Source organism: Columba livia, chromosome 25 (genome assembly GCF_036013475.1).
Source record: "Columba livia isolate bColLiv1 breed racing homer chromosome 25, bColLiv1.pat.W.v2, whole genome shotgun sequence".
Lineage (NCBI taxonomy): Eukaryota > Metazoa > Chordata > Aves > Columbiformes > Columbidae > Columba > Columba livia.
The window spans coordinates 5,157,913-5,175,305 of NC_088626.1; the positions used below are offsets into that span (position 1 = coordinate 5,157,913).

At 51.9% G+C, this 17,393-nt stretch overlaps 2 protein-coding genes and 1 long non-coding RNA gene across 4 annotated transcripts; all 3 read right to left on the reverse strand.

Annotated features, from left to right (window-relative positions):
- Nucleotides 1-4,475: 4,475 nt before the first annotated feature.
- Nucleotides 4,476-4,895, reverse strand: LOC135576327 (ciliary microtubule associated protein 1A-like). The gene is made up of 2 exons (XM_065040727.1): nt 4,773-4,895; nt 4,476-4,686 (listed from the first exon to the last, which is right to left on the reverse strand). Exons 1-2 carry the CDS (start codon nt 4,876-4,878, stop codon nt 4,478-4,480), a joined length of 315 nt encoding a protein of 104 aa, XP_064896799.1. The 5' UTR covers nt 4,879-4,895; the 3' UTR covers nt 4,476-4,477.
- A 2,360-nt stretch (nt 4,896-7,255) lies between these two features.
- LOC135576328 (uncharacterized) lies at nt 7,256-8,376 on the reverse strand. The gene is made up of 2 exons (XR_010467987.1): nt 7,834-8,376; nt 7,256-7,527 (listed from the first exon to the last, which is right to left on the reverse strand). It is a non-coding gene; the product is annotated as an uncharacterized LOC135576328 (long non-coding RNA).
- A 5,274-nt stretch (nt 8,377-13,650) lies between these two features.
- Nucleotides 13,651-17,132, reverse strand: LOC135576329 (ciliary microtubule associated protein 1A-like). Of its 2 annotated transcripts, XM_065040729.1 has the most exons (6): nt 17,008-17,132; nt 16,721-16,921; nt 16,355-16,456; nt 16,047-16,168; nt 15,711-15,848; nt 13,651-14,888 (listed from the first exon to the last, which is right to left on the reverse strand). In XM_065040729.1, the coding sequence occupies exons 1-6, from the start codon at nt 17,111-17,113 to the stop codon at nt 14,802-14,804; spliced, it is 756 nt and encodes a 251-aa protein (XP_064896801.1). In that variant the 5' UTR covers nt 17,114-17,132; the 3' UTR covers nt 13,651-14,801. The 2 variants fall into 2 exon arrangements, with proteins under 2 accessions (XP_064896801.1, XP_064896800.1); XM_065040728.1 differs by lacking the exon at nt 13,651-14,888 and having other exon boundaries at nt 15,301-15,848.
- Between the last annotated feature and the right edge of the window lie 261 nt (nt 17,133-17,393).

Here is a 17,393-nt window from a genome sequence, read left to right on the forward strand (position 1 = left end):
CATCCCCACCTGCCCGCCTACGAGTTCCCCGTTCTCCATACGGCGCTGCCTCGACCTCCCGGGCTTGCAGAGCCAGGAGGAGGAGGATAAAGAGGAGCGAGGGGGTTATGGCCCCCCACCCCTGCATTGTGGCACTGCCACTAGCTCTGCCACTAATGCTGCTGCTGCTTCTGTGGCCACTGCAGCTGCTGCAGCAAATGCTGCTACTGCCAATGCTGCTGCTGCTTTGGCCACTGCCGCCGCTGCTGCAAATGCTGGCGCTTCTGCTTCAGCTGCTGCCGCTGCAAATGCTGCTGCTGCTGCAGATGCTGCTGCTGCCGCTGCTGCCGCTGCCAGCACTGCCGGAGCGGTGTCCGTGCACAGCACTACACACCAGGGTGTGACACAGAGCGGCTCTGTGACCTCACAGCCCAAGCTGCAGCCCAGGACACCATGGGCCTTCTGAGCTGCCAGCTCACAATGTCGACTCGTGCCCAAATTTTCATCCCCCAGGGCTATTCCATGGTCTCAGAAGCCGTGCAGAGGATGGAATGGTTGGAGTCCCCGCGCAGGACAAGAGCCTGCAAGCGCAATGGTGGCGATGAGATATTTGGAATATATCTGTGATCTTAAATCCGGGCAGTTTTATTACATGGGCTTTGCAGTAGTCATGAGTTTTCCTTTCTTCATGCCTGGTTTCAGCATCATATAGATTTATAGATGCCATATTTCAAATGGAGTAAAACTTTTAGGAATTGATGCTCCTTAGGTCATGTTCGAGCCATAGAGTGGAATGTCCCATTGTACACAAATGTCTTCATTGCTCTGGCATCCTTAAAAATGCTCTTTTCTGGTATTGGTAGGTACTTAAGTCAGACAATACCAGATCCAGTGACCCAAAGGCCTTAGCGAGCAGGGCAGCATAGTGTGGTATAGATCAGTGTCATGGTATAGATCCACTTCATCCCTGCTTCTCAGAAAAGAAAGTTTTGTGCAAGGTGGTAATGACATCAGCTGGAAACATTCGATGAATTTGTCACTTTTCCCAAGGAACAAGCGCCAGGAGCAGAGGAAACGGCCTCAAGTTGCGCCAGGGGAGGTTGAGGTTGGATGTGGGAACAATTTCTTCCCCAAAGGGCTGTGGGGCATTGGAACAGGCTGCCCAGGGCAGTGCTGGAGTCACCATCCCTGGAGGGTTGGACAGACGGACATGAGGTTCTCAGGACATGGGGTAGTTCATCCAGGCTTGACTGGCCTTTGTGCTTTCTCTGCAAAGGCAGCTTGCAGGAATCCTTTTCCAATTTGTAATTCTTTTTTTTTCCTGATCATCAGAATACCTTTAGATCTTAAACATATAAATAAAAACATTTAAACATTTCCTGTTAATCTCAGGAGTTTGAAACATGGGAAGCCAAGGCGTGTGAACCTCAGGTGAGGTGTCTCTACCGCAGGGCTGCCTGAGGCAGCGGATGTTCTCAAATGTCTTGAGTTTGCAGCTGGACACTGGCAGAGGAGACGAACTGGAGCTGTCTCGGGCTCCTGCTGCCTGTGCTCCCAGGTTGTGCCCGTGTTTCCAGGTTGTGCCCGTGTTTCCAGGTCGTGCCCGTGTTTCCAGGTCGTGTGTGTGTTTCCAGGTCGTGTGCGTGTTTCCAGGTCGTGTGTGTGTTTCCAGGTTGTGCCTGTGCACGGTTTGCACAGAGTTTGCTGGCACTTGACGTTTGCTGGGGCTGGAACAAAGTCTCCAATGCGCAAATCACCGATTTCCCCTGCAGACACTTCTCTGTGTCCCCCATCGGGTATCCCAGGATAAAGCTCTAATGATTGCAAACATGCAGGCTTGTACGAGCTGGTTCAGAGCAAGAGTGCTTTGGGCAGCCCTGGTCTGACACCTGAAACATGTCTCTGGTCAAAGAACGTCCTACAATGACATAGCACTAGTGACCAAAATCAAAGCGTTACTGTTCAAACTCATAACTATGTAATTGAGCCTCCAAGACACATCATGGCAAACCTATAAAAAATATCCCGTATCACCCAGGAGAAATCCTTGCTGTATCACTACTTTTTGCCTTTTCAAACAGGAATTAGTGATTATTTTTCCTGAGCTGTCCCCAGGATGCTCTGCTCTCTGCTGAGAGCGTGCAGGGAAGGACCCGGCTGCTTTTGGGGTGCAGCGTTCAGCTCCAGTCGCACTGTGTGGATTGTATCTGTCCTCAGCCAGGTGTGCAGCAGGTGTCAGAGGAAGAACAAGACACGTCCAGGGTGAAGTGAGCAATCAGGGTCCTCGTCTGGTTGTGTTAGGGCAATCAGGAGAAAATGTGCAGTTAGAGCTGTTGCTTCTACTAGGACCTGATTGCCCTCCATTCTGAACCTTGTAGGGTTTTTGCTGCTTGTAGGGTTAAACAGAGCAAGCAGCTCTTCCTCACCCACAGAAACCCCTCCCCTTGTCTCAAGGTGAAGAGAAAACCTCTCTGAGCAACACGTTGTTTTATTCAACACATCTCAAACGTCGAGGATCAGGGGAGTGGTGTACACGGAATGGCGCAGTCCAAACGTGGCTGCAGGCGCCTGGGGCTTGATCAGCTCCACCTGGTAGGAGTAAAGGAGGAAATGGTGACCATGGGCCCTTGTCATCGCTTGTCTGGGTGCCTGTTGCCCTGCCCGTGCCCCCGAGCCCAGTGCCGTTTCTGGACAGTCACTCTGCATCTCTCTGTGTCTCTGTTTGGTCAGGGCTGGCTGTGGGTGCAGCGCAGTTCAGTGTCCTGACCCAGCAGACTTGTCCTCAGCGACGGCCGTCTGCCGGAACAAGGGTGCCGATGGGCACTGGCAGCTCCTCCTCGCACATCGCTGTACGTGTGCCTTGCAGCCTCCAGCTCGCTGCACCTATTTGTGCAGCACACTTGTTGGAAACCTCAAGTATGAGCAGAGCACTCGAGATGTCCTGAGGCTGTGATTCACTGCATTTCCTTCTCATTTTGGGGGACGTATGTGAACAAAAGAGAAAACCAGTTTAGCAGCAGGTAAAAGGCATCCACTGAGTTTGTTTTTGAGGACAGTAAAAGAAAAGTCTAGATTTCAGCAGTTAACAGACAGAAAAGCTCATCACAGCTGGTGTGAAAAGCTGGGTCTGAGTCCAGAGGACGTTGAGCTCCAGCCAGATTTGCTGGATTCCTGTCCCCTCCAAATTCCTCTTCCCAGCATTAGGAAGGCTGGGACCTGTGTCTGCTTGTCCCTTGTGAGGTAAAGCAGTGTTCTTTGCCTTCCCCCTGCTGGGCTGGGGACAAGGGAAGGGACAGGAGGGCTGTCCTGCAGCTTGTCACTGCAGCAGGACACTGTGCAGCTCAAGGCAGCCCCAGCGGAAGGGGAGATGCTTTGGCAAAGCCGCGCAGGAGCAGAAGGCGGCTGCCTTACCCTTCCCGTGCGGTAATCCGCCGGCCCCGGTTTGACCGTCTTGTCTCGGAGCTGAGTTCGGGTTCCCATGGTGTACCCGGGAGCTCTGGTTTTGAAAACTTCCAGCTCGATCTTTGGGAGCGCCGCAGGGCCTGGGGTCTGTAAGAGAGTCAGGGGAGCTGCTGGGTGAAAATCGTTGGTGTTTGTTCTTACCCATTCCCGGCACAGGATGCGCCAGTTCAGCGAGCTGGGCAAAGCATTTGGGAACCACACAGCCCTTCTAGTGCAGTTTGGTGGAGGCGTGGGCAGCGATTTTTCTCTTTGTGTGTTTTTGCGGCCCCCGGATGTGACTCTCACCTTGGCGAGATCAGCATCGTAGCGATCCCGCTGACTCCTGCTCTTCATGGAGTAGCACGGGCTGGCAGGCGTGTGCGCCGTGTTGGGGCCCAGCACCCTGGGCAAGGTGTAGGTGCCGGGACCTGCAAGAGGAACGGGAAGAGAAGAAACCTCTGGGGCAGAGACAGGCACCCTGCAAAGCCTGCTCAGGGCAGCACGAAGGATATCTGCTCCCTTTCCTCATTGACTCTGGTTGAAAAGCTGAGCAGCAGATTGTCACTAGAGGCCTCCCCAGCCACAAGGGTTTCCATCTCCCTGTGGTCACGTACCTGGAGTGAAGTTGGTTTTGACTCCCCTGTTCCGAAAGGCCATGGATGGCTCAGGCGGGCACTTAAAGATGTGTCGGTTGGACTTCTCTGGGCTGTAATCGCCTAGGGCAGAGGACAACAGCACAAAAGCGGTGAAGTTCTGGCGTTTTTCTCAATCCAGGGAGGCAATTTCACCAAGAGCTGCTCTCCCTAACAGCTGCAGAAGTGCCAGCTGCCGGAAAACATCGACAGCTCATTGAAAGGGTGAGCTGAGCCTTTTGTAGCCATCTGTCTTTTGTAGCCATCTATCTTTTGTACCCATCTATCTTTTGTAGCCATCTATCTTTTGTAGCCATCTATCTTTTGTAGCCATCTATCTTTTGTAGCCATCTATCTTTTGCACCACTATGGCAGGGAAATGTGAAAACATATTTGCCTTGTCTGAACAAACAGCTGGAGGAATGTTACTCACTGGGTCCAGGTGTGATCTCCGTCTTTATCCTGGGAAGTCCAGTGATGGCGTAGGCTGGAGCCACGTACTTCCCAGTCCTGGTCATGGAGGGCTCCACGTAATAGCGAGGGCCTGGGGAGCAGCCGCCTTCCGCAGGAGCTTTTGCCCCTCTGCAGGTGTACGCGGGGGCTTTGACTTTGGTGGGGTTGTGGTTGATGTAACCTAGGAAGAAAAGGGAAGCAGGTTTGTAGCTGATTTTGTGACGGGTGTGCTCACCGTGCCACGCACCGCTCTGATCCTTGTCTTACCCGTTGTCCCCTGGACTGAGTATTTGGGTCCAGGGGTGGTGAACTGGGCCGAGATGAGGCCCCGTGGGCGATGAGGTCTCCAAGTGCCCACGAAAGCTCCGTCCATGCTGGGAGATGCTTTGAAAGCCTGAGGAAAAAGCAGAATTGTGCCTTGGTACTTTGCTTTGTGCCTCAGTAGTTTTGAATCACTGTTCAAATGATTTTGCTGTACGTTACTAGTGAATCTTGCCATGGAACTTGGTTCAGTTGCATTTTTCCGACATCATATTAAAAGCACTTTTGCTAATATCTTTGACAGTGGTTCTTTAAACGATCTCAGTCACCCATTGGTGACATCTTGGTCTTGTGCAGTGCAAGTCCTGTCTCACCAGAGAACACCAGAACTCTTGATAACATATTTTACGATGAGGGTGTCGAGACCCCTTGCCCAGAGCAGTTGTGCATTCCCCACCACTGGATTTTTTCAGGGCCTGGGGATGAAATCCCAAGGTGCACAATGGAGCTCATGGCTGCTGCAGAGCTATGGCAGGGCAGCAGGAGTCTCCGCACTTCACCTGTCTCAGCCGCGGCCGTCGAAAGGGATGAGGACGACAACGTCTGCGTCTACTTCGTCTCTGCGGCACAGAGCGTGGCGAGCAGTGAGAGCAGCCAGAGATGTGGCAAGAGAGGTTGCCAGTGAGGGCTGCCAGAGATGTGGCAAGAGAGGTTGTGGTGGCAGCGACCAGGGACCCTGGGGACAGCCGGGGATCATCCTGGAAACGCTCTGTGACATCAGAAGGCTGTGCGATGGCATCAGCTGGTGATGCGGGACTGGGGACGTCCGGCCTGCAGGGCCAGACCTTCCTGAGATCTGCTTGTCCTGTCTCCATGTGTATTTTCAGGGTGCACATGAGACCGATTTTGAACATCAGCAGAGACTGGGGGAGCTTTCCAAAGCACCTGGTTTTTACACTGTCTTTACACTCAGTGACAGAGGTGGCAAGTGACACAGCGGTCACACAGCACCGCTGGCTACCAGAGGCTTTGCCTGCTGAGGCAAACTAATATTTCCAGATTCGTTACTCTGAGACTGTTGGAGGGAGATTTGGGTTTCAAAAGGAGAGGAAAAGCATTTCCACTACAGAACCTCAGCCGCCATATCTCTGATTGTCCATGTCAGGACCCACAAACACTGTGTTGCAAAAAATGTGACAGCTATAAAAAGTATCCTATCCTCCCCAAATCACTGTTTCCTTTGCACCCTCAGATTAGCACAGGAATAATCTTGCTCTGATGACCAAATCCAACTCTCAGCACAGGTGTCCAGATTCTCAGTGCCCTGTGACTCCCAAGATGCAAACTCAGTATTTTCCTTTGCGGTCTGTTCAGTAACAGCGGTTACCCCAAAACATGCGTCACTTTGAGCAGGGAACCTGCAAAGAGCTCTGATGGAGCGCTGTGTGGTTAAATGAATATTTGTATCTCCTGCAGTTGGGTTTCCCCGGTTTAAGGCACAAGTACGTGCACATGTGGCCAGCAGGAGGGAGCAGAGCTGCACAGAGTGAGAGACGCAGCTTTACTGACTGCATTTCACGGAATAATTTTGCAGGTTTTAAAACGAAATCCCATCAGCATCACAGGTGTATATTTGTTGCTGCGAGAATTTTCATTAGTTCGTTAAGTAGCTGACATTTTCTTTTCTTTCACTCATGTACATTTGGCATTAAAACACACATACTAGTGCTAATATGTTTGTTTCCAGTCTCTGCTGGAAAGGGAGTTAAATAGAGAAATGCCAATACCAAGGCAGAGCAGGACATGGCAAGAGCTGAAGGGTTCTGTTGGGATAGTGTTTAGTGACTATCAATAAAGTGAAAATCCCTCCTCAGCTTTGATTCTTGCTTTTTCTGCCATATTCAGCCTCAGCCTGAGTAGAAGGGGAGCTGGTGGTGTGTAAGGGGATCCCAAGAACTTATGTCACAGCAAAAGGAAGGAGATGAGCAGCAACAAACTCCTGTCTGTCTCCTCTACAGGGACTGGTGTGTGCTAATGCAGGGAAATCAGCTGCTTTGGCCTGAGATGGGCCAAAGTGAACTCTGTCTCCTCCTCAACTGCTGCAGAATAAACCTCTGGGGATGGGTGGGAGGGGAACAGAAACTGCATGGCTGGTGATCTGAGAGAGAGATTTGTATTCACTGGGTATTCCCATTTGTATTCCTTTGTATTCACTGGGTAACCCAGGGCATCCTGCCATTTTCGTTAGAGCAGAGGAGATACAGGACTCTAGTCTAGGAACAGAAGAACTCTCTAAATCCTACAATTAGACTCCTTTTCCCTGAGCAAGGTCTGAACTCTGCAGACCTTCTTTGTGATGGCCACTCTGTGATGCTCGCTCACCTCTGTGGTTGTGCCCTGTGTCAAGGTCAGGGGTACATACAATCAAAGTATTTATCTGGATGTGCTCATAGATGACGGAGGGTACAGCAATGAGAAAGTAGCCAGAGTTAATCCATGCTAAGGCGCTTTATTGAAAGTTGTGGTCAACAATTGACCTGTTTCAGCATTAGAATCATCAGGAAGGGAACTCCTGGCAGAGGAGATGTCAGGGAAGAACAGCATGGGGGTTGGCTTTGTGCAGCAGCGATCGGGCATCTGTACGTGGTTCCAGAAAGGTGAGATTTTCAGACCTTGATGGTGGCACGGCAGTAGTTCAGCTGCACAAGGTTCAGGACATGGAGTCTAGTGCAGGCTCCTTCGTTGTGGATGGGTTGGAATTCTTTACCAACAAGAAAAGCAAACACCATGAGATAAGGTGTTAAATGATCTGTGCGCTCTTTGGCAGCCCTTAATACCGGGCACATTGCACACGTGTTCTAAGGAAACGGAGCCTTCTCAAGTACCAAAGAAATGATGAAAGCAGAGCGAACGTGAGGGGCTGGAAATGCTGCTGTGTCCAAATGCAACAGCCTGCACTGAATCTGTAGAGCATCTTTGTCATACAGGGTTTGCAGACAATCAGCCTGCAGTAAGGCTCCGGTTCATACCGGTTAGTTACAGAGATAATTCATTTGCTTGTACTCACCAGGAACTGGAGAAGCCAGTACGGTTGTGGACTCTCTGCAGGTGTTGAAGATGTCAGGTCCATAAATCCTGAGGTCAGGGACAACTCTCTGGCCCAGGACGAATGTGATCACACGTGTCGGTTGTATTTGACCCTTCAGACCCTGACCATCAAAGCACAGAATGCAGCACGATGAGTGCCTTGGCCCATGGGTTGCTGTGCATGTTCCTGTGTCTGGATGGTGACTCGGTGTTTGGTGTTTTCCTCAGCAGTGTATTTAGTGTGGGCTTTTCATCCCCTGGGTGACTCTGGGGCCCTTGGCAAGCGCTGAATTCAGCTCCTGCGGCAGATGTTCCTGAGGGAGTCCAGGTGCCGGGAGGCTAAAGAGAGCAACCTGCCAACCTAAACCTGCTCAGGGAAAACCGTCCCCGTGGCCAATTCCCAGGCAACGTTACTGTTCAGAACAACAGTCCTGCTGCTTGGAAAATCTCATCCTCTAACAAAGAAAAAGCAGAGGGAAGAAACAGCTCGATGAACTCCAGGGTAAAGACGTAGGCAGCCGGGCTGTTGGGGATTGACATGGGTGGGATTTTATCCAATAAAAGCCCTTGTACCTCCCAAAATGTGCTCTAAGGTACCATGCAGCCATAGAGCGCCAAAGTACAGGTGCCCAATACAACATTGCCCCCAGAAATTGTTTTACAATAAATAGGCAATTCAATCCTGTGGGTGTCTGTTACTCTAAGTGACAAGAATAATATTTCATCTTACCTAAACTTATTTTATGTGATGTCAATTCTTCTGGAAAGCCGTGCTTGTTCAGTTAGGGAGGGTCATGAATGCCTGGGCTTTTGTGTCCCGTTGGTCAGTTTCCTTTTGTGTGCGAACTGTGGCAGAGAATCACTGAAAAGGTTCCAGAATGACTTGTCAACAGCACATTATTTAGAGAAGAGTGTTTTTGCGGTATAAAGTCCCCGTTCGCAGTCCCGCCAGCGCGGCGCAGGGCAGGGGCAGCGGCGGCGGGAGACGCTGAGGGGCCGCCGGGCCCTGAGGGGAGAAAAAGGGGCGGGACAAAGGGCGGGAAGAGGCGGCTGAGGCGGCGGCGGGGCCGGGGCTGCTGCGCCGCAGGGACCCGCAGGGCCAGCCCCGCACTTGTCGCGTTCCGCTTCATTCGCTTACAGTACTTTAAGTATTTTTGTTCGCAAAAGACTCTTGTTAGGCGTCTTGTTGGTGTCTCGAATGAGAATATCTCTTCTTCTGCTTCAAACAAAACAAAATTCCCTCAGAGATCAGGCTGTCTCAGCATCCTGAATGTGAGAAAAGCAGCGCAGCAGAACTGAGGAGAAAGTCCTGTGACTTTGTAATGCTAATGGGTGGCCTCTGGAATTGAAAGGACAGTTTCAATTAAACGAGGAAGGGTGAAGAGCAGTTTTTCCAGGCAGCCCGAGTTTCTGAAGTGATGTTTGTAGATCATGGAAGTTGTGTTTAGTGGTAAAGCTTGGGCCTCCTCCTTGTTGAGCAGGATCTTTTCTTGCAAGGTGAGCAGCTCCACATTTCTGCGCTGTTAAGAATATCTATCTATCTATGTGCAGACATGGAGAGTTTGAGAGTCCCAGTATTGCCGTCTCTTCAGGTTCACCGGAGTCTTTGCTGCCACGTCTCTGCTCAGCAATCTCTTTTTGAGTCCCCTTCTCTTCCTCGGCAGTCTAAATTTGAATCCATTGAAATCTGAATAATTATTATCATTGTGAAATGTCATGAGAGCCCCGTCAGTGCAAGAAACCTGCCAGAATGTGATATGACAATTAAATTCCCGTGGTCTGTAAGCAGCAGACACTTTGCTTCGTTGGTTAGTGCTGGAATATGGGATTTCCTTCTGACAGACCACTCAATGCTCGGAAACTCATTTTGATGCTTATTCTGAAATGTATTGTATTTAAGCGTCCCCCGCCCAGCTCCCTGCCCGCTGGCACCGTGGCATCCACCTCCCTGTGTGCCCTGACATGAAGTTCGGCGCAGAACTGGTGAGTTCCAGACAATTGTGCTGCTCAACTGTGTTTATTGCTATGCCGCGTTCCCAGCTGCCTTGGCCTTGGCTTCGCGGCGCCTGCGGAGAGAAGAGGCTGCTGAGGCCCCGCCGTGGCCGTGGTGCCGGGGGGTGCGAGGCTGCGGGGCAGCGCTGGGCGACCCGTGGGGTGTGGGCACCCGGCTGCACGGGGGAGCTGCAGTTGGAGCTGCAGGGACACCCTGGCCAAGGTGAACACCTGGGATTTACAGCAGGACCCAACAGGGTGATTTCTGCTCGTAGGAACACATCACTATTGCGCTTCTCGCTTTCAATGGCAACGTCATCCCTCATTCTTCTTCCTGACCTTGCTCTGCCTACGTCTGTTGCTGGGTCAGCTCTTGTTGGGCAGAGCCACTTTTAACTAACACTTGGAACAGCAGGAGCAGGTTTTGTTAAAGAGCACCCAGGAGCTGAGCGGTCAGTTAAACCATCCTTCAGCAGGAACCTCAGTGGAGTTTGGCCAGTAACTAAGCGGGCACTTCAGAGTACCCTGGCTCTAAATGTTTCAAGGCTAATGGCCGCCATCTGATACAGGAGTTTGGCAACACCCCCTGCTCAACAACTCACTTTTGTATTCTCCTCTTGCACAGCCAGCATGCACAAAACAGCACTATCCCAAACAGGATGGAGCCCAAGACCCCCACGACGGCTTCTAAGCAGTGGTTCTTGTAGGTCGCGGTGTCAGTGGTATTGTTCTTGGTGCTCCAACCTGGATGAACAATTCTGTACCTTAGTGTTTTCTGCACACGAGATCTGACAGCAGTTTGATCAACTGTCCCTTGGAGCGAGACAGACAAAAACCATCCCTGTGTCAGGGAATGCCACCCCCAGCTCTCCCTCCCCGGGGAACCCACACCCCAGGAGGACAGAGTCCGGCCCATGGGGAGACACCTGAACCCCGCTCCCCCCTTTGCCTTTGCTCCAGCACGGGCACTGCTTGCATGCCCCCAGCCTTCAGGCCTTGTCTCCCACTTCTGGCCCTGCAAGGCTGCTCCGTACCTGGAATCTTGTCAAGGAGGCCGTTGATTCCAGCCTGGCGGGCTTCCCCGGGGTTGGGCAGCTCTGCCAAGAATCACAGAAAGGTAAAGCCTCAGCAGAGGATGCAGGAGTTCGGGGCAGGTTCCCCCTAAACCGTGCTCGATCTCTCAGTGCATCCCTTTGGACCTCAGTGCACAGGAGGGACCCCTCCCTTGTGCTGGGGGGGCACTCAAGGCAAGAGTTTGGCTGCTGAAGAGCCTGCAGACACAGGGGTTTTGGTTCATGACAGTGGATGACCAAAGGACAGCAATTACCTGGCATGCCTCGTGATTTCATTGTCCAAGTCCCTTCATCGTAGATCGGCACTACCTGGTCGCCTCTTTTCTGAAACGCCACGGTCTCCCCAGTGTCATGGCTCAGGTCTTTAGAAAGAAATGGAATCAGTTTAATGAGAAGTAACCTCTTCAAGAACCAATATCTTCAGGAGGCAACGTTTCTCAGAATACATTGATAACACTCAGAAATAAAGCCAGAGCATTTTGGGGTGTCAGTTCAGTCAGGGAAAGCGCCCTTCTGAGGAGCACGTATATCTAAACCTCCACTTCCCAAGTCTTCTGCTCTAGAGCGATATATACCCACCATGCTCTACTTTGTCCAGTTCCTCCAGGACTTGGTTGAGGACTGATTTATGCTGGGAAGACTTTCGTCTTAATACCTTAGGCCTTGTTCTTTGAGGACCTTAACGGAAAGTAGAAAGTTAAATTCCTGAGAAATAAAATACTGAACACGAGTGCTCAGCCCGTGAAGTCAGCCAAGGCCGAGCACTCAGCCTCGCGATGCCGAGTGAGCTGCGAGGCTGGAAAAGCCCTCCCGGTGTTCACACCTGCACCTGAACACCCACGAGAAGTTTCCATCACACACTGTGATCCCGTCATCACTGAACAGCTTTGAGCTGGCAGCTCCCCAAGGAAGTTAAAAGCCACAACCTACCCATGAGACCGCCCCGAGTGTCAGCCCTGGGAGCCAGCTGGTACCCTGGATTTCCATTGCGTCCAGCCGTGTCTGCAGACAGACACAACAGAGAAACTCCCAGGAAATATTTCAATGGACATCTTCAGAATATTAAACCCTAAATGCTCACTCGTTCAACAACAGACCTGAGGGATCGCCGTGATGCTCCCAGACAAGAGCCGGCTGAGGAGTCGCAAGGCCATCGTCTACAGGCACATCTGGAATCAAGCACATTCCATTAGATCTTGTCATCTGCTTCTTTCTCAGTGACCTGTGGTGACTGGAGGGCAGGTCAGGTAATGATGTGGGACCCAGACGTGGGTGGAGGTTCCCAAAGCTGCAGAGGGGTGGGGGTGACCTGTTGACTGGCACCTGGCAGCTCTCAAAATACTGTTTCCAGGCCGCATGTAACACCCCTCAAGGGCTGGATGGACAAACACACGGATCCTCGGGGATTTCTTACTGGGAGATCTCTGGGCTGGGTGCCCATCCCCACCTGCCCGCCTACGAGTTCCCCGTTCTCCATACGGCGCTGCCTCGACCTCCCGGGCTTGCAGAGCCAGGAGGAGGAGGATAAAGAGGAGCGAGGGGGTTATGGCCCCCCACCCCTGCATTGTGGCACTGCCACTAGCTCTGCCACTAATGCTGCTGCTGCTTCTGTGGCCACTGCAGCTGCTGCAGCAAATGCTGCTACTGCCAATGCTGCTGCTGCTTTGGCCACTGCCGCCGCTGCTGCAAATGCTGGCGCTTCTGCTTCAGCTGCTGCTGCTGCAAATGCTGCTGCCGCTGCAGATGCTGCTGCCGCCGCTGCTGCCGCTGCCAGCACTGCCGGAGCGGTGTCCGTGCACAGCACTACACACCAGGGTGTGACACAGAGCGGCTCTGTGACCTCACAGCCCAAGGTGCAGCCCAGGACACCATGGGCCTTCTGAGCTGCCAGCTCACAATGTCGACTCGTGCCCAAATTTTCATCCCCCAGGGCTATTCCATGGTCTCAGAAGCCGTGCAGAGGATGGAATGGTTGGAGTCGCTGAGCAGGACAAGAGCCTGCAAGCGCAATGGTGGCGATGAAATATTTGGAATATATCTGTGATCTTAAATCTGGGCAGTTTTATTACATGGGCTTTACAGTAGTCATGAGTTTTCCTTTCTTCATGCCTGGTTTCAGCATCATATAGATTTATAGATGCCATATTTCAAATGGAGTAAAACTTTTAGGAATTGATGCTCCTTAGGTCATGTTCGAGCCATAGAGTGGGATGTCCCATTGTACACAAATGTCTTCATTGCTCTGGCATCCTTAAAAATGCTCTTTTCTGGTGTTGGTAGGTCAGGACTTAAGTCTGACAGCACCAGATCCAGTGGCCCAAAAGCCTTAGCAAGCAGGACAGCATAGTGTGGTATAGATCAGTGTCATGGTATAGATCCACTTCATCCCTGCTTCTCAGAAAAGAAAGTGTTGTGCAAGGTGGTAATGACATCAGCTGGAAACATTCGATGAATTTGTCACTTTTCCCAAGGAACAAGCACCAGGAGCAGAGGAAACGGCCTCAAGTTGCGCCAGGGGAGGTTGAGGTGGGATGTGGGGACCAATTTCTTCCCCAAAGGGCTGTGGGGCATTGGAACAGGCTGCCCAGGGCAGTGCTGGAGTCACCATCCCTGGAGGGCTGGACAGACGGACATGAGGTTCTCAGGACACGGGGTAGTTCATCCAGACTTGACTGGCCTTTGTCTCTCTCTGCAAAGGCAGCTTGCAGGAATCCTTTTCCAATTTGTAATTCTTTTTTCTTCCTGATCATCAGAATACCTCTAAATCTTAAACATATAAATAAAAACATTTAAACATTTCCTATTAATCTCAGGAGTTTGAAACATGGGAAGCCAAGGCGTGTGAATCTCAGGTGAGGTGTCTCTACCGCAGGGCTGCCTGAGGCAGCGGATGTTCTCCAATGTCTTGAGTTTGCAGCTGGACACTGGCAGAGGAGACGAACTGGAGCTGTCTCGGGCTCCTGCTGCCTGTGCTCCCAGGTTGTGCCCGTGTTTCCAGGTCATGTGTGTGTGTTTCCATTTCGTGTGTGTGTTTCCAGGTCGTGTGTGTGTTTCCAGGTTGTGCCTGTGCACGGTTTGCACAGAGTTTGCTGGCACTTGACGTTTGCTGGGGCTGGAACAAAGTCTCCAATGTGCAAATCACCAATTTCCCCTGCAGACACTTCTCTGTGTCCCCCATCGGGTATCCCAGGATAAAGCTCTAATGATTGCAAACATGCAGGCTTGTACGAGCTGGTTCAGAGCAAGAGTGCTTTGGGCAGCCCTGGTCTGACACCTGAAACGTGTCTCTGGTCAAAGAACGTCCTACAATGACATAGCACTAGTGACCAAAATCAAAGTGTTACTGTCCAAAGTCATAACTATGTAATTGAGCCTCCAAGACACATCATGGCAAACCTATAAAAAATATCCCATGTCACCCAGGAGAAATCCTTGCTGTATCACTACTTTTTGCCTTTTCAAACAGGAATTAGTGATTATTTTTCCTGAGCTGTCCCCAGGATGCTCTGCTCTCTGCTGAGAGCGTGCAGGGAAGGACCCGGCTGCTTTTGGGGTGCAGCGTTCAGCTCCAGTCGCACTGTGTGGATTGTATCTGTCCTCAGCCAGGTGTGCAGCAGGTGTCAGAGGAGGAAGAAGACACGTCCAGGGTGAAGTGAGCAATCAGGGTCCTCATTTGGTTGTGTTAGGGCAATCAGGAGAAAATGTGCAGTTAGAGCTGTTGCTTCCACTTCGGACTGCTCTCCATTCTGAACCTTGTAGGGTTTTTGCTGCTTGTAGGGTTAAACAGAGCAAGCAGCTCTTCCTCACCCACAGAAACCCCTCCCCTTGTCTCACGGTGAAGAGAAAACCTCTCTGAGCAACACGTTGTTTTATTCAACACATCTCAAACGTCGAGGATCAGGGGAGTGGTGTACACGGAATGGCGCAGTCCAAACGTGGCTGCAGGCGCCTGGGGCTTGATCAGCTCCACCTGGTAGGAGTAAAGGAGGAAATGGTGACCATGGGCCCTTGTCATTGCTTGTCTGGGTGCCTGTTGCCCTGCCCGTGGCCCCGAGCCCAGTGCCATTTCTGGACAGTCACTCTGCATCTCTCTGTGTCTCTGTTTGGTCAGGGCTGGCTGTGGGTGCAGCGCAGTTCAGTGTCCTGACCCAGCAGACTTGTCCTCAGCGACGGCCGTCTGCCGGAACAAGGGTGCCGATGGGCACTGGCAGCTCCTCCTCGCACATCGCTGTACGTGTGCCTTGCAGCCTCCAGCTCGCTGCACCTATTCGTGCAGCACGCTTGTTGGAAACCTCAAGTATGAGCAGAGCACTCGAGATGTCCTGAGGCTGTGATTCATTGGATTTCCTTCTCGTTATGAGGGACGTATGTAAGCAAAAGAGAAAACCAGTTTAGCAGCAGTTAAAAGGCATCCACTGAGTTTGTTTTTGAGGACAGTAAAAGAAAAGTCTAGATTTCAGCAGTTAACAGACAGAAAAGCTCATCACAGCTGGTGTGAAAAGCTGGGTCTGAGTCCAGAGGACGTTGAGCTCCAGCCAGATTTGCTGGATTCCTGTCCCCTCCAAATTCGTCTTCCCAGCATTAGGAAGGCTGGGAGCTGTGTCTGCTTGTCCCTTGTGAGGTAAAGCAGTGTTCCTTGCCTTCCCCCTGCTGGGCTGGGGACAAGAGAAGGGACAGGAGGGCTGTCCTGCAGCGTGTCACTGCAGCAGGACACTGTGCAGCTCAAGGCAGCCCCAGCGGAAGGGGAGATGCTTTGGCAAAGCCGCGCAGGAGCAGAAGGCGGCTGCCTTACCCTTCCCGTGCGGTAATCCGCCGGCCCCGGTTTGACCGTCCTGTCTCGGAGCTGAGTTCGGGTTCCCATGGTGTACCCGGGAGCTCTGGTTTTGAAAACGTCCAGCTCGATCTTTGGGAGCGCCGCAGGGCCTGGGGTCTATAAGAGAGTCAGGGGAGCTGCTGGGTGAAAATCGTTGGTGTTTGTTCTTACCCATTCCCGGCACAGGATGCACCAGTACAGCGAGCTGGGCAAAGGATTTGGGAACCACACAGCCCTTCTAGTGCAAGTTGGTGGAGGTGTGGGCAGCGATTTTTCTCTTTGTGTGTTTTTGCGGCCCCCGGATGTGACTCTCACCTTGGCGAGATCAGCATCGTAGCGATCCCGCTGACTCCTGCTCTTCATGGAGTAGCACGGGCTGGCAGGCGTGTGCGCCGTGTTGGGGCCCATCACCCTGGGCAAGGTGTAGGTGCCGGGACCTGCAAGAGGAACGGGAAGAGAAGAAACCTCTGGGGCAGAGACAGGCACCCTGCAAAGCCTGCTCAGGGCAGCACGAAGGATATCTGCTTCCTTTCCTCATTTACTCTGGTTGAAAAGCTGAGCAGCAGATTGTCACTAGAGGCCTCCCCAGCCACAAGGGTTTCCATCTCCCTGTGGTCACGTACCTGGAGTGAAGTCGGTTTTGACTCCCCTGTTCCGGAAGGCCATGGATGGCTCAGGCGGGCACTTAAAGATGTGTCGGTTGGACTTCTCCGGGCTGTAATCGCCTAGGGCAGAGGACAACAGCACAAAAGCGGTGAAGTTCTGGCGTTTTTCTCAATCCAGGGAGGCAATTTCACCAACAACTGCTCTCCCTAACAGCTGCAGAAGTGCCAGCTGCCGGAAAACATCGACAGCTCATTGAAAGGGTGAGCTGAGCCTTTTGTAGCCATCTATCTTTTGTAGCCATCTATCTTTTGTACCACTATGGCAGGGAAATGTGAAAACGTATTTGCCTTGTCTGAACAAGCAGCTGGAGGAATGTTACTCACTGGGTCCAGGTGTGATCTCCGTCTTTATCCTGGGAAGTCCAGTGATGGCGTAGGCTGGAGCCACGTACTTCCCAGTCCTGGTCATGGAGGGCTCCACGTAATAACGAGGGCCTGGGGAGCAGCCGCCTTCCGCAGGAGCTTTTGCCCCTCTGCAGGTGTACGCGGGGGCTTTGACTTTGGTGGGGTTGTGGTTGATGTAACCTAGGAAGAAAAGGGAAGCAGGTTTGTAGCTGATTTTGTGACGGGTGTGCTCACCGTGCCACGCACCGCTCTGATCCTTGTCTTACCCGTTGTCCCCTGGACTGAGTATTTGGGTCCAGGGCTGGTGAACTGGGCCGAGATGAGGCCCCGTGGGCGATGAGGTCTCCAAGTGCCCACGAAAGCTCCGTCCATGCTGGAGATGCTTTGAAAGCCTGAGGAAGAAGCAGAATTGTGCCTTGGTACTTTGGTTTGTGCCTCAGTAGTTTTGAATCACTGTTCAAATGATTTTGCTGTACGTTACTAGTGAACCTTGCCATGGAACTTGGTTCAGTTGCATTTTTCTGACATCATATTAAAACCACTTTTGCTAATATCTTTGACAGTGGTTCTTTAAACGATCTCAGTCATCCATTGGTGACATCTTGGTCTTGTGCAGTGCAAGTCCTGTCTCACCAGAGAACACCAGAACTCT

Coding starts and splice junctions, on each gene's coding strand:
- LOC135576327 (XM_065040727.1), bottom strand. CDS start 4,878: ATGGACGGAGCTTTCGTGGGCACTTGGAGACCTCATCGCCCACGGGGC. Junction 4,687..4,772: donor CTCAGTCCAGGGGACAACGG/GTAAGACAAGGA, acceptor TTTTCTTCCTAG/GTTACATCAACCACAACCCC.
- LOC135576329 (XM_065040728.1), bottom strand. CDS start 17,113: ATGGACGGAGCTTTCGTGGGCACTTGGAGACCTCATCGCCCACGGGGC. Junction 16,169..16,354: donor CAAAACCGACTTCACTCCAG/GTACGTGACCAC, acceptor TTCCTCTTGCAG/GTCCCGGCACCTACACCTTG. Junction 15,849..16,046: donor ACGATGCTGATCTCGCCAAG/GTGAGAGTCACA, acceptor ACTCTCTTATAG/ACCCCAGGCCCTGCGGCGCT.